At 42.7% G+C, this 12,285-nt stretch overlaps 1 protein-coding gene across 3 annotated transcripts in view; it reads right to left on the bottom strand.

The window, feature by feature from the left end:
• The window catches only part of ankle2 (ankyrin repeat and LEM domain containing 2), a 59,257-nt gene that overhangs the window by 10,687 nt on the left and 36,285 nt on the right, over positions 1-12,285 (bottom strand). For all 3 annotated transcript variants that reach the window (XM_072587730.1, XM_072587731.1, XM_072587732.1), the window contains 2 exons: positions 7,646-7,743; positions 3,934-4,112 (listed from right to left, as the gene is read on the bottom strand). In XM_072587730.1, the coding sequence (XP_072443831.1) occupies positions 3,934-4,112; positions 7,646-7,743 (277 nt within the window). The remainder of the gene's footprint in view (positions 1-3,933; positions 4,113-7,645; positions 7,744-12,285) is intronic.

Here is a 12,285-nt window from a genome sequence, read left to right as displayed (position 1 = left end):
AATCATAGAATCCCTACAGTGAACAAGCTGGTCATTCTGCCCATCGAGTCCACATCAACTCTCCAAACAGCATCCCACCCACACCCACGTCTCTATTCTATCCTTGTAACCCTGCATTTCCAATGGCTAATCCATCTAGCTGACACATCCCTGAACACTATGGCCAACCTCATGAGGGTGCTGCCGAAGTACCACCAACACATCTCCTGCCCCACCAGAAGATAGAACATGCTGGACCACTGCTGCACAACCAAAGAGACCAACTTCTCCAGCCCACATTTCAGAAAATCAAATCATAGTGCTGCATTCCTCCTCCTAGCTTACAAGCAGAAGCTGAAACGGGATGGCCCTTTACAAAAAGTAGTACATGCTGACCAGAGGCAGCAGAAGACAGTCTCTGGGACTGCTTGGAATTGGTGGACTGGACCATATTAAAGTACTCAGCAAAAACCCTAGATGAGTACACCACCACTGTCACAGTCTTCATTCGCAAATGAGTGGAGAATTGCATGCCAAAGATGTCAAACCAAGCAATCCCCTACCAGAAACCTGGGATGAACCAGGAAATCTACTGAAAACCATGCATGCAGCCTTCAAGTCAGGCCACCCAGACCTATACAAGACGTTCAGATATGACATCTGCAAAACCATCAGGGATGCCAAGAGGCAGTACGAGTCCAAGTTGGAGGGCTAAACCAGCCAAACAGATTTCCACTGCCTGTGGCAAGGCCTGAACAACATAATGGGATACAAAATGAAGCAGAGCAAGATAGCAAACAAAGACACATCCCTCTCTGCTTTCTATGTTCCATTCAATAAGAATGCCAGCAGTGTAATGGCACCTGCCCAACAGCCCCAGACGTACCTGTGCCCACTGTCACCGCTGCTGACTGTCTTCATGGGAATCAACCCAAGGAAAGCGACAGGCCTGAATGAGCACTCAGATCCTGTGCAAACCAACTGACCGAGGTATTCACTGACATCTTCAACCTCTTCCTCATATAAGCACAAGTCTTCACCGGCTTCAAGAAGACCACTACATCCCAGTACCTAAGAAAGCATATACAACGTGCCTTAACGACTATCGCCCAGTGGCTCTGACGTCCATTATCATGAAGTGCTACGAGAAGCTGGTCACAGTCCACATCAACTCTTAGTCTCTCAGCCTGCTCAAATCACCTACAATTTGTCTACCAACCTTACAATAAACTTACCATTTCCCTAGCCCTGAACGCATCCCTAGAACATACTAGACAACAAGGATACCTTCATCAGGCTCCTGTTCATTGAAGGCGGAGCTGTAGTCAACACCATTATCCCCTCCAGACTGATCTCAAAACTCCATGACCAAGGTCTCCGCTCCATCCTCTGCAAATGGATCCTCAACTTTCTAACCCACAGACCGTATTAGGTGAAGCAACACAACTGCATGTCTTCCATGATAACACTCAACACTGGAGTGCCCCCCCCAAGGATCGTTCTCAGCTCCCTACCTTGTACACTGACTGTGTTGCCAAATTCCAAACAAACACCATCTACAAGTTTGTTAACAGCACCTCCATGGTAGGACAGATATCAAACAATGAGTCAGAATACAGAAAGGAGATAGAGGGCTGGTGATGTGGTACAATGAGAATAACCTCTCTCACAACATTGGCAAAACTGAAGAAATGATCACTGACTTCAGAAAGAAAGGAGGAAAACACATCTACATCAACGGAGCTGAGGTTAACAGGGTGGACAGCGTCAGGTTCCTGGGAGTGACAACAACCAACCACCTGTCCTGGACTTCCCACACAGATGCGATGGTCAAGAAGGTATAAAAATACTTCTTCTTCCTCAGGGGGCTCAGGAAATTTGGCATGTCCATAAGGATCCTCCCTAACTTCTACAGATGCACCACTGACAGCATACTATCTGGGTGCAGAATGGTCTGGCATGGCAACCACTCTGCCCAGAATCATAAGAAACTATAGAAGGTGGTGTGCACAGTCAAGACCATCACAGAAGCCAATCTGCCAACCATGGACTCCTTTTACATGGCCTGTTACCACGAAAAGGCTACCTACATCACCAACAATCCATCGCAACTCCGCAATGCTCTCCTATAACCTCTTCCATCAGGCAGAAAATAGAGGCTTGAACACATGCTCTAGCAGGTTCAAGAACAGCTTCTTTCCTGCTGTTATTAGACTTATGAACGGATTCTCTAACTTCAAATAATGCTGATCTTGCTAATGTTGATCTCGCCTAGCAGACATACCCTGTGCAACACAACCTGTATGCCTCTACATATTTTTCCTCACCCAATAATCTGCATATCCTTGATTACTATGATCTGCCTGCACTGCTCATAGACAAAGCTTTTCACTGTACTTAGGTACATATGACAATAAATAAATTAAATCAATTTAGCTTGGCCAATCCACCTAACCTGCACATTATTGGACTGTGGGAGGAGACTGGAGCACCCGGGAGGAAGCCCTTGCAGACACAGAGGGAACGTGCCAAGTCCACACAGACAGTTGCCTGTGGTTGGAATTGAACATGGGTCCCTGACACTGAGGCAGCAGTGCTAAATGAGCCACTATGCTGCTTCTTAAAGAGAATTGAGACAGGAAACCAATTCTTGTTTGGTTTGATGGAATTTGCATCGATAGACCCCGATATAAATGCACAAAAAGCCTGATAAAAATAATGAAATATGCAAATCTCAATTAAATGTTGCTTTTAAACTTTTCATTTGAATGAAGAAAGTTAAAGACCTTACAGAGGTCTCAAAATAAATCTTAAATAGCTGGTATAACAGAGGAAAGGTTATTTTCGTCTGGCTTATGAGATAATGAGAAACAGGTTATTATTGGAAGCAATGTTTTCACACAGGAAGCTATAAGAATCTTGAATGTTATATTTAGAATTACTAATGCAGTCAAGATTACATAATGTAGAATCCTTACAATACAGAAGCAGGCCATTCGACCCATCAAGTCAATATCAACCCTCCGCAGAGATTCCAGCCAGACTCACCTGCCCTACCGTATCCCTGTCATCCTGCATTTCCCACAGCTAACCCACCTAGCTTGCACATCCCTGAACACTATGGACAATTTAGCATTGCTAATCCACCTAACTTGCACATCTTTGGACTGTGGGAGGAAGCTGGAGCACCCAGAGGAACCCCACACAGACACAGTGAGAATGTGCAAACTCCACACAGTCATCAGAGGCTGGAATTGAACCCAGTCCCCAATGCAGTGCTACCCACTGAGTCATCGTGATTGGAAAAGGAAAAATATAAAAGATTAAAGATAGCAAGGTTAGACAAAGTGAGCCAGTACATATAGCTCACCAACCTATAAGGGTGGTGATGGTGAGGCAGATTTCAGTAAGCAAAACAAACACAAAATGGTCAGTGTATTTCAGCTATATACATTTATTTAATGGTGCAAAAATTTGCAATCTTTCCTTTAACTAAGTTTGGAATTCTGCCATGAAATGCACAACCACCTTACTGCAGCTTCCAGACTGTAACATATGAACAGGAGTAGGCCAACATTTGTGACTAGTATGACTTCAGAGCGACTGCTGAGAACGTTGACTCTCCAGGGAAACAGCACACTCTATCCCAGCTCTTCATTCACTATGCGGTTGGATGCTGCTATCCCCTGGCTGAGACAGACTGTTCAAACAGCTGGTTATTGATTCTGCTTGCTTCCCTCACTTGGCCTCAAACTGTTATTCACATTATGCAGGTAGGGCAACTGAAATACAGTAGTGTTGCGATTTCCATGGCGTCTAGTGCAATTAATAAAATCTGGATTCTCAATTAACATCATGCAGCTAATGTACTGGTCTACTCTAATTGGGGGTATGTAGTTCATGTGGAAGAACTGTGCAATAATTCCCATGATTCTCATTTACTTTTACACTTACCACTTGGTGGAGGACTTCTGAATCTATTGCAGATATAGATGTCTCCACCTTCCTGTTCAGCTTTTTTACTCAGATAGTCTTCTATTTTTCTAATTCCTTCTGGTGCCGCAAGATCAATAAAACAGCCAAGAAATTCCCAGTACTCAGCCCATGGATGTCCCATTTCATGAGCTAAATCCCTGAAATGAAAGTTATTATTACATTACACCGTTACTTATTAAAAGCCCACATGAAAGATTTAAAAGTCTTCTTGATAAAGCATTTGCTTTTTGTTCCTCTAGGTGAAATTAATGCAAGCATTACTACCGTTTGAATAAATTATTACAAGTGAAATGCAGAACGCACAAATTATCGGGCAAGAAACATAGAGCCATGCTGCATGGAAACAGATCCTTCTATCCAACTTGCATTGAGCAGACATCCCAATCTGACCTAGTCCCATTTGCCAGCATTTGGCCCACATCCCTATAAATATGTCTTATTCTATTTCACATCCAAATGCCTTTTAAAAGGTGTAATTGTACCAGTCTTCACCATCAGCTCATGCCATAACTGCACCACCCTCTGCGTGAAAACGTTACACACCCCTCAGATCCTTTTACAATCTTTCCTCTTTCACCTCAAGCCTATGCCCTCTAGTTTGGACATCCTCACCCATGAAAAAAAGACTATCTGAGATGTTCACCCTATCCATGCCCCTCATGGTTTTATAAACCTCTAAAAAGGTCACCCCTCCGCCTCCATTGTTCCAGGGAAAAATGCCACAGCCAATTTAGCTTCTTCCTATAACTCAAACCCTCCAGTCCCAACAACATCCATGTAAATATTTTCTGCACTCTTTCAAGTTTAACATCTTTCCAATAGAGGGGCCGGAATCATACACTATATTCTAAAAGTGGTCTCACCAATGTCCTGTACAACTACAACATAACATTCCTATACTCATGTTCTGACCAATGAAGGCAAGCGTGCCAAATGCCTTCTTCACCATCCTGCCTATTTACAATTCCATTACCAAAGAACGATTCACCTATTAAATGAAGTGACTCCTTCTCCTCACTAGGGAGCGCCTAAAAATATCTAAGTGCAATCACATTAACTATTCAATTTTTAACATGCCTAACAGAAAAGCAAGGCCACTCAGCCCCTCAAACTGTTCCAATGTTTGACATGAGGCAGATCATGTCGGCACAGTAGCACAGTGGTTAGCACTGCTGCCTCACAGCGCCAGAGACCCGGGTTCAATTCCTGCCTGAGGCGACTGACTGTGTGGAGTTTGCACGTTCTCCCCGTGTCTGCGTGGGTTTCCTCCGGGTGCTCCGGTTTCCTCCCACAGTCCAAAGATGTGCAGGTCAGGTGAATTGGCCATGCTAAATTGCCCGTAGTGTTAGGTAAGGGGTAGATGTAGGGGTTTGGGTGGGTTGCGCTTCGGCGGGGCGGTGTGGACTTGTTGGGCCGAAGGGCCTGTTTCCACACTGTAAGTAATCTAATCTAATCTAATCTAATCAGATTGTTGCCTCTACTCCATTTTCCTATCTATCCACATGCCTTCTGACAGACTTTTACATCAAGATTCTGCCCAACTCATCCTTAAAAACATTTAATCAATCTGTCTACATTGATGTGGTAAAAACAATGACTGTAGATGCTGGAAACCAGATTCTGGATTAGTGGTGCTGGAAGAGCACAGCTGTTCAGGCAGCATCTAAGGAGCAGGGAAATCGACGTTTCGGGCAAAAGCCCTTCATCAGGAAGGTCTACATTGATGAGAAGGAAAAGCTCCACAGATGAAACCTTCCATGAAAAAATATTGCCACATCTCCAACTGAAATGGGAGACCCCTCATTTTTAAATGTGTCCCCTGGTTCTTTTCTCTCTTACAAAGGAGAGAATATCCTCCCAGCATCTACCCTGTTTAGGCCCCTCAGGAGTTTGAAAGTTTCAATAACATAAACTCTTATTTTTTTTTAAACTGAGATAGATACCAGTCCAATTTGTCCACCCTTTACCAATTAGACTAGCCTTTCATCCCAGAAATCAGCCATGTCAGCCTTCAAATGCTATTATATCCACTCAAGTGAGGAGACTAAAACTGTACACAGTACTCCAAATGTGGTCTTAACAAAATCCTATGAAACTTAAACTTCCCTTCTTTAATATTCCATACTCCCAGCAATAAAATGGCAACAGTCTATTTGCCTTCGTCAACACTTGCTTAATCTCTATACTTTTTTTATGATTCATGTAGCAGGACGCACAGATCTTCTGTACCATAAAGGTTTGCAATTTTTCTTCACCGAAATAACATGCTGCTTTTCCTATTCCTCCTGTCAAACTGGACAAGTTCACATCTTCCCACATTATATTCCATCTACCATTTTTTTGCCCACTGCCCCTAACTACATCCCTTTATAGGTTTTACATCCTCCACACAATTTACTTTCCTACTCATCTTTCATCATCAAATCAAATTTAGCAACTAAAACTTCAGTCTCTTCATCCAAGTTATTTATACAAATTGTAAATAGTTGAGGCCCCTGCATTGATCCCTGTGGCACTCCAGTAGTTACATCTTGCTAATCTTCAAACAACCCATTTATTCCTACCCTTTGCTTCCTATTAGCCAACTCATCCTCTATCCATTACAATGTTATCTCTACACATTCTGCCTAAGTGCATTAATAATTTCTAAGTGCTCCACTACCAACCCCTTAATAATCATTTTCCCTGATGAAAGATGTTAGTCTCAATAACCTCCAGTTAGAATGGTTTATTTCTTTGTTGAATTAACACTTGTATAACTTTATATTCACTATGACCTTTGAACGGTTTAATAAACTGGATGTTATTAACTAGTTTCTTTCTTTTTCTCTCCGATAGCACAACTCTTAATGGATATTAACAGTGGTTAAGTAATTCAAACAGGAGTTCTTGGTGCACTTTTCAACTGTCAAGGAAACATGACCCATTCTGACCACATCTGGAGTACTGTGTACAGTTTTAATCTCCTCACTTGAGTGGATATAATAGCATTTAAAGTGATGCTCACAGATGTGTAAATTCTCACATGAAGTCAATCAGGTAGAGGGCCTTGGTGGAAACATCCTTACTCCCACCCCCTCCCCCCCCCCCCCCCCCCCCCCCCCCCCCCCCCCCCCCCCCCCCCCCCCCCCCCCCCAGAAACACTCAAACGGAGGTCCAACTAAGTCAGCCATAAACTGTCAATTAATCATAGGTCCTTCAGAGCTGTAAGCTTGGATACATTAGGTAGACAGCTTGGGAGAATGTCAGCACTTTCAAATTGATACTTAAATGCTGCTTGAAAATCTCTGCTGTGAAGAGTGATTGTTTTCTATTTAGCAGAGGTATTTATAGCATATATAAATATACAAGGTAAAATTTCCATTAAGTCCAGAGGGTGACAGGGTTTCTCTCTCATTAGACACACACAACTGGTGGTAGTTAACAAAGGTCACCACATCTCAGGTGAGGAGCAAAATTGAGAAGATGGCATCGACTTGGTAATCTCATGCGATAAAGGAAATGAATCCAAACTGTTGGCATTACTCTTGTTACCAACCAGCCGTCCAAGCAATTGAGCTAACCAACAGCCAAGATAGTTAGACTATGTCTGCATAGGATGAACTAGTCACATCCTCATTTTCATATTTAGAAGGAGAGGAAGTTGTAGATTGCGATTTGGTGTCCTTACCTTCCAACTCTCTCATAGCCTCGCTCAGCATCTGCCTTTTTAAATTCATTTGCTCTCTCTCGAGATGGAGTTTTCCATACTCTCCGAAATTCCTCTGCCTGAATTGAAACAAGAGAAGAACAACAACAGTATAAACAACTGTATCTGTTCTAAGGAAAAAAATCATTAAAAACATTGGTGCTATATAAATAGGAACATAAGAACTAAGAGCAGCAGTAGGCCATTTGGCCCTTCAAGCCTGCCCTGCCATTCAATAAGATCATGTCACCTCAGCTCCACTTATCCATCCTCTCACCATAACCCTTTATTCCTTTACTCTTCAAAAAATTCTCTCTCAGCTTTAAAAGCATTTATTGAGGAAGGCTCAACTACTTCACTGGGCAGCGAATTCCGTAGATTCACAACCCTCTGGGTGAAGAAGCTCCTTCTCAATTTAGTCTTAAAACTGCTCCTCATAAAATTTTGTCCTGAAAGAGGGTTACACCTTAAACGTCGACTTCTTCACTTCCTGATGTTGCCGGGTCCCTTACTTTGAGGTTATGCATTCTTGTCCTAGTTTCATCTGCCAGTGGAAACAGTTCTCTATTTCTATTCCCTTCATGGTTTCATATATTTCTAAGGTGGCTCAGTGGTTAGCACTGCTTCCTCATAGCATCAGGAGCCTGGGATCAATTCCAGCCTCAGGCGACCTCGTGTGGAGTTTGCTCATTCTCCCCACATCCGTGTGGGTCTCCTCTGGGTGCTCCAGTTTCCTCCCACAATCCAAAGATGTGCAGGTTAGGTGAATCGACCACGCTAACAATATAGTGTCCAGGAATGCATAGGTTAGGTACATTAATTAGGGGTAAACATAGGATAATAGTGTAGGGGAATGGGTCTGGGTGGGTTACTCTTCAGAGGGTCGGTGTGGACTTGTTGGGCCAAAGGGCCTGTTTCCATACTGTAGAGATTCTATGATTCTATGAAGATGCCCCTCATTCTTCTAAATTCCAATGAACATAATCCCAGTCTACTTAGTCTCTCCTTATAAGCAGATCCCTTCAACTCTGGAATCAACCTAGTGAACTTCCTCTACACTCTTCTAATGCCAGTACATCCTCTCTCAACTAGGGAGATCAACCTGCATGCATGCAGTATACCAATTGTGGCCTCACCAGCAACCTATACAGCTGCTACAGCTTTTAAACTAAATCCCTCTATCAATGAATGACAAAATTCCATTTGCCATCTTAATTACCTGTTGCACCTGCAAACCAACCTTCTGTGATGCATGCACAAGGACACCCAGGTTCCTCTCCATAGCATCATGCTGCAATTTCTTTTTACCATTCAAGTAATAATCCTTGTCACTGTTATTCCGACCAAATTGGATGACTTCACATTTATTAACATTGTACTCCAACTGCCAGACCTCTCCCCACTTACTTAAACTATCTGTGTCCCTTTGCAAAGTTTCACAGTCCTCTGCACACTTTGCTCTACCACTTATCTTAGTGTCATTCACAAACTTTGACACTCTACACGTGGTCCCCATCTTCAAATCATCTACCTATGCTTCCTGTTAGCCAAATCTTCCATCCATTGCCTGTAACGCCGTGCATCTTTATCTTATGCAACAGCCTTTTGTGTGGCACCTTCTCAAATACCTTTTGGAAATCTTGATACACCACATCTACATAGACACCCCTGGGTCCCCATGCTTGCAATGTTTTCCAGTAGATTAGTTAGGCATGACCTTCCCTTCATGAGCCCATGTTGCATCTGTCCAATGGGACAATTTCAATATAGATGCCTTGCCATTTCATCCTTGATAACAGACTCAAGTATTTTCCCAACTATGGAAGTTAAGTTAACTGGTCCATAATTCTTCATCTTTTGTCTATTTCCTATTTTGAACAATGGCATCATATTTTGCTGTTTTCCAATCTGCTGGAACTGCCCCGGAGTCCAGTGAATTTTGGAAAATTACCATGAGTGTATTTGCTATTTCTGCAGCCATCGCTTTTATTAGCGTGTGATGCATTCCATCAGGGCCCGAAGTACACAGGCACAGAATTTATGGGCAGCGGGGTCAGTGGACAGAGAGATCAAAAGTTCATACAAATGATGAGAATGGAGTGTCAACAGGCTCAATAATAGGTCTCTGTAGGTGATCAAGATTGTTAGATGGTGTGAGTAAAGTGTTACCAATTGAATAACAAGCAAAGGGATGACCAATAATCCGATTAAATAAGGCAGAGAGATGATGACAAAAAATTCAAAATAAGATGGTGCTGGAGACAAACCAAATGCCTGAAATAACATAATAGGAAGGAGAGTTGCCTGGCAAGGGTCCAACCAAAGTAAAAAGTAATCCAAAACTAAGTTGCACCTCAATGTCCTGCTGACTTTCGGGAGGTCTAAAGTACAACCCCATCAAGGTGATCATTCCCTTTTTGTTTTTAATTTCAACCCATATATTTTCACTGAACTATTTTTCAGAAATACCTTCTCTAGTTACAGCAGCAATGTTGTCCTTAGTCAAAAAAGCCACTCCCCCCTCTTCGCTTGCCATCCTTCCTACAACGGAGAAAGTGAGGACTGCAGATGCTGGAGATCAGAGCTGAAAATGTGTTGCTGGAAAAGCGCAGCAGGTCAGGCAGCATCCAAGGGACAGGAGAATCGACGTTTCGGGCATCAGCCCTTCTTCAGGAATCCTGAAGAAGGACTGATGCCCGAAACGTCGATTCTCCTGTTCCTTGGATGCTGCCTGACCTGCTGCGCTTTTCCAGCAACACATTTTCAGCATCCTTCCTACAGCATCTGAAACCTGGAACATTAAGCTGCCAGTCCTGTCCATTCTTTAGCCAGGTTTCTGTAATAGCTTTGACATCCTAACCCCATGTTCCAAAAGTGCTCTGAGTTCATCAGCCTTACTTGTAAGATCCTTTGCACTGAAATAAATGCAATTTAGTTCAGAGTTACTTGGTTCTCTGACTTGCTCTTGCCTGTCTTTTTTAATTAACGTGTTCTTTTCAGATTCAAAACCACCCTCTTTTGTCTTGCTGTTTACTCTGCTACTTAGGATCCCTCCAGCACCCCCCCCCCCCCCCCCCCCCCCCCCCCCACAGATATTCACAGCCTCCCATGATAGAATTAGCAAATCTTCCCTCCAGGACATTTGTCCCTTACTATTACAGGTAAACCCATCTTTTTTGAACAGATCTTTTCTGCCCCAGGAGAGTTCCCAATGATCCAATAACCTGAACCTCTGAACACTGCACCACCTCTTCACCCATTCATTTATTTTCTTTATCATTTTATTCTTTACCTCATTCTTACATTTTATTCTTACCTTTGCTAAGCACCGGCAGTAAACCACAGATTACTACTTTTTTAAACTTCTTATATTGACTCTGCAAAGCCTTAATCTTTTCCCTAATTATGCCATACCTACTAATGTGTACAATAACCTCCGGTTTCTCATTCTCCCCTTTAACAAGAGGCTTCAAATGTTTTAATACATTCTTAATCCTGGCACCAGGAAAGCAATATACCACGAGTGGCACTGCTGCTTCAAAGCACCAGGGATCCACTCTAACCACAGGTGAACATCTGTGTGGAGGTCGCACATTCTCCCTATGTCTGCGTGGATTTCCTCTAGGTGCTCAGTTTTCCTCCCACAGTCCAAAGATGTGTAGTTTAAGGTAAATTGGCCATGCTAAACTGCCCATAGTGTTCGGGGATGTGTAGGTTAGGTGCATTAGTCTGGGGGAACATAGAGTAATAGGGTAGGGGAATGGGTCTGGGTGGGATACACTTCGGAGTGTTGGTGCGGACTTGTTGGGCCAAGTGGCCTGTTTCCATACTGTAGGATTCCATTCTATCCTAGATTCACATTCACTGCTGCAACATCTCCTGTCTGTGCCCTTGACAGGAGTGTCCCCTATAACAATTACTTTTAAATTTTGTCAAATTCCACCTAACAAAAGATTCATTCTTAGTGCCCAAGATCTGACTGTCTCTTCTATTTTCCTGCAAGAGACTATCCTTTCAACAGTATCCCAAACTGATGGGAGTTGAAAGATATTGCAACTTAGATTATCTTTACTAAGTCACTCACCCGCTATATTTATTAATACCAGGTTCCCGTTCATTCATTCATAACCCTTTACTAACCCGCCGTTTACTATAACGCATAGGGGAATGGGTGGGTTGCTCTTCGGAGGATCGGTGTGGACTTGTTGGGTCGAAGGGCCTGTTTCCACACTGTAGGGAATCTAATCTAATCTAAGTTTAGTTCATTCATTCGTAAAACAGCATTTTGTATACTATTGTACTATTACAATATAGACTAAAATTAAAACATCCCTTTCAGTCCAGTCACTTTAAACACTTATCAGGCATATTTCTACGTCAAAAGCTATCTCTGCATAGGTGTCAATATTGTAAATAATACCATCCCCATCTAGTGTCCACGAAACATTACAATATTAATCAGTGGTTACCAACCATCTCCCGGACCTGAATAGATTACAGAACATCAAACAGTTTCTCCAATTAGTATGCACTTGTTAAATAACTTTTAACTGGTCCATTATCCATTTCAGAAACTAACTGTCAAAAGAGTGCTTGTATGAAATTGCCTGAATGAATGAAGC

This window comes from Chiloscyllium punctatum, chromosome 17 (assembly GCF_047496795.1).
Source record: "Chiloscyllium punctatum isolate Juve2018m chromosome 17, sChiPun1.3, whole genome shotgun sequence".
Taxonomy (NCBI): domain Eukaryota; kingdom Metazoa; phylum Chordata; class Chondrichthyes; order Orectolobiformes; family Hemiscylliidae; genus Chiloscyllium; species Chiloscyllium punctatum.
Note: the sequence above shows the minus strand (reverse complement) of the source record. Positions and strands in the feature narration are given on the sequence as shown.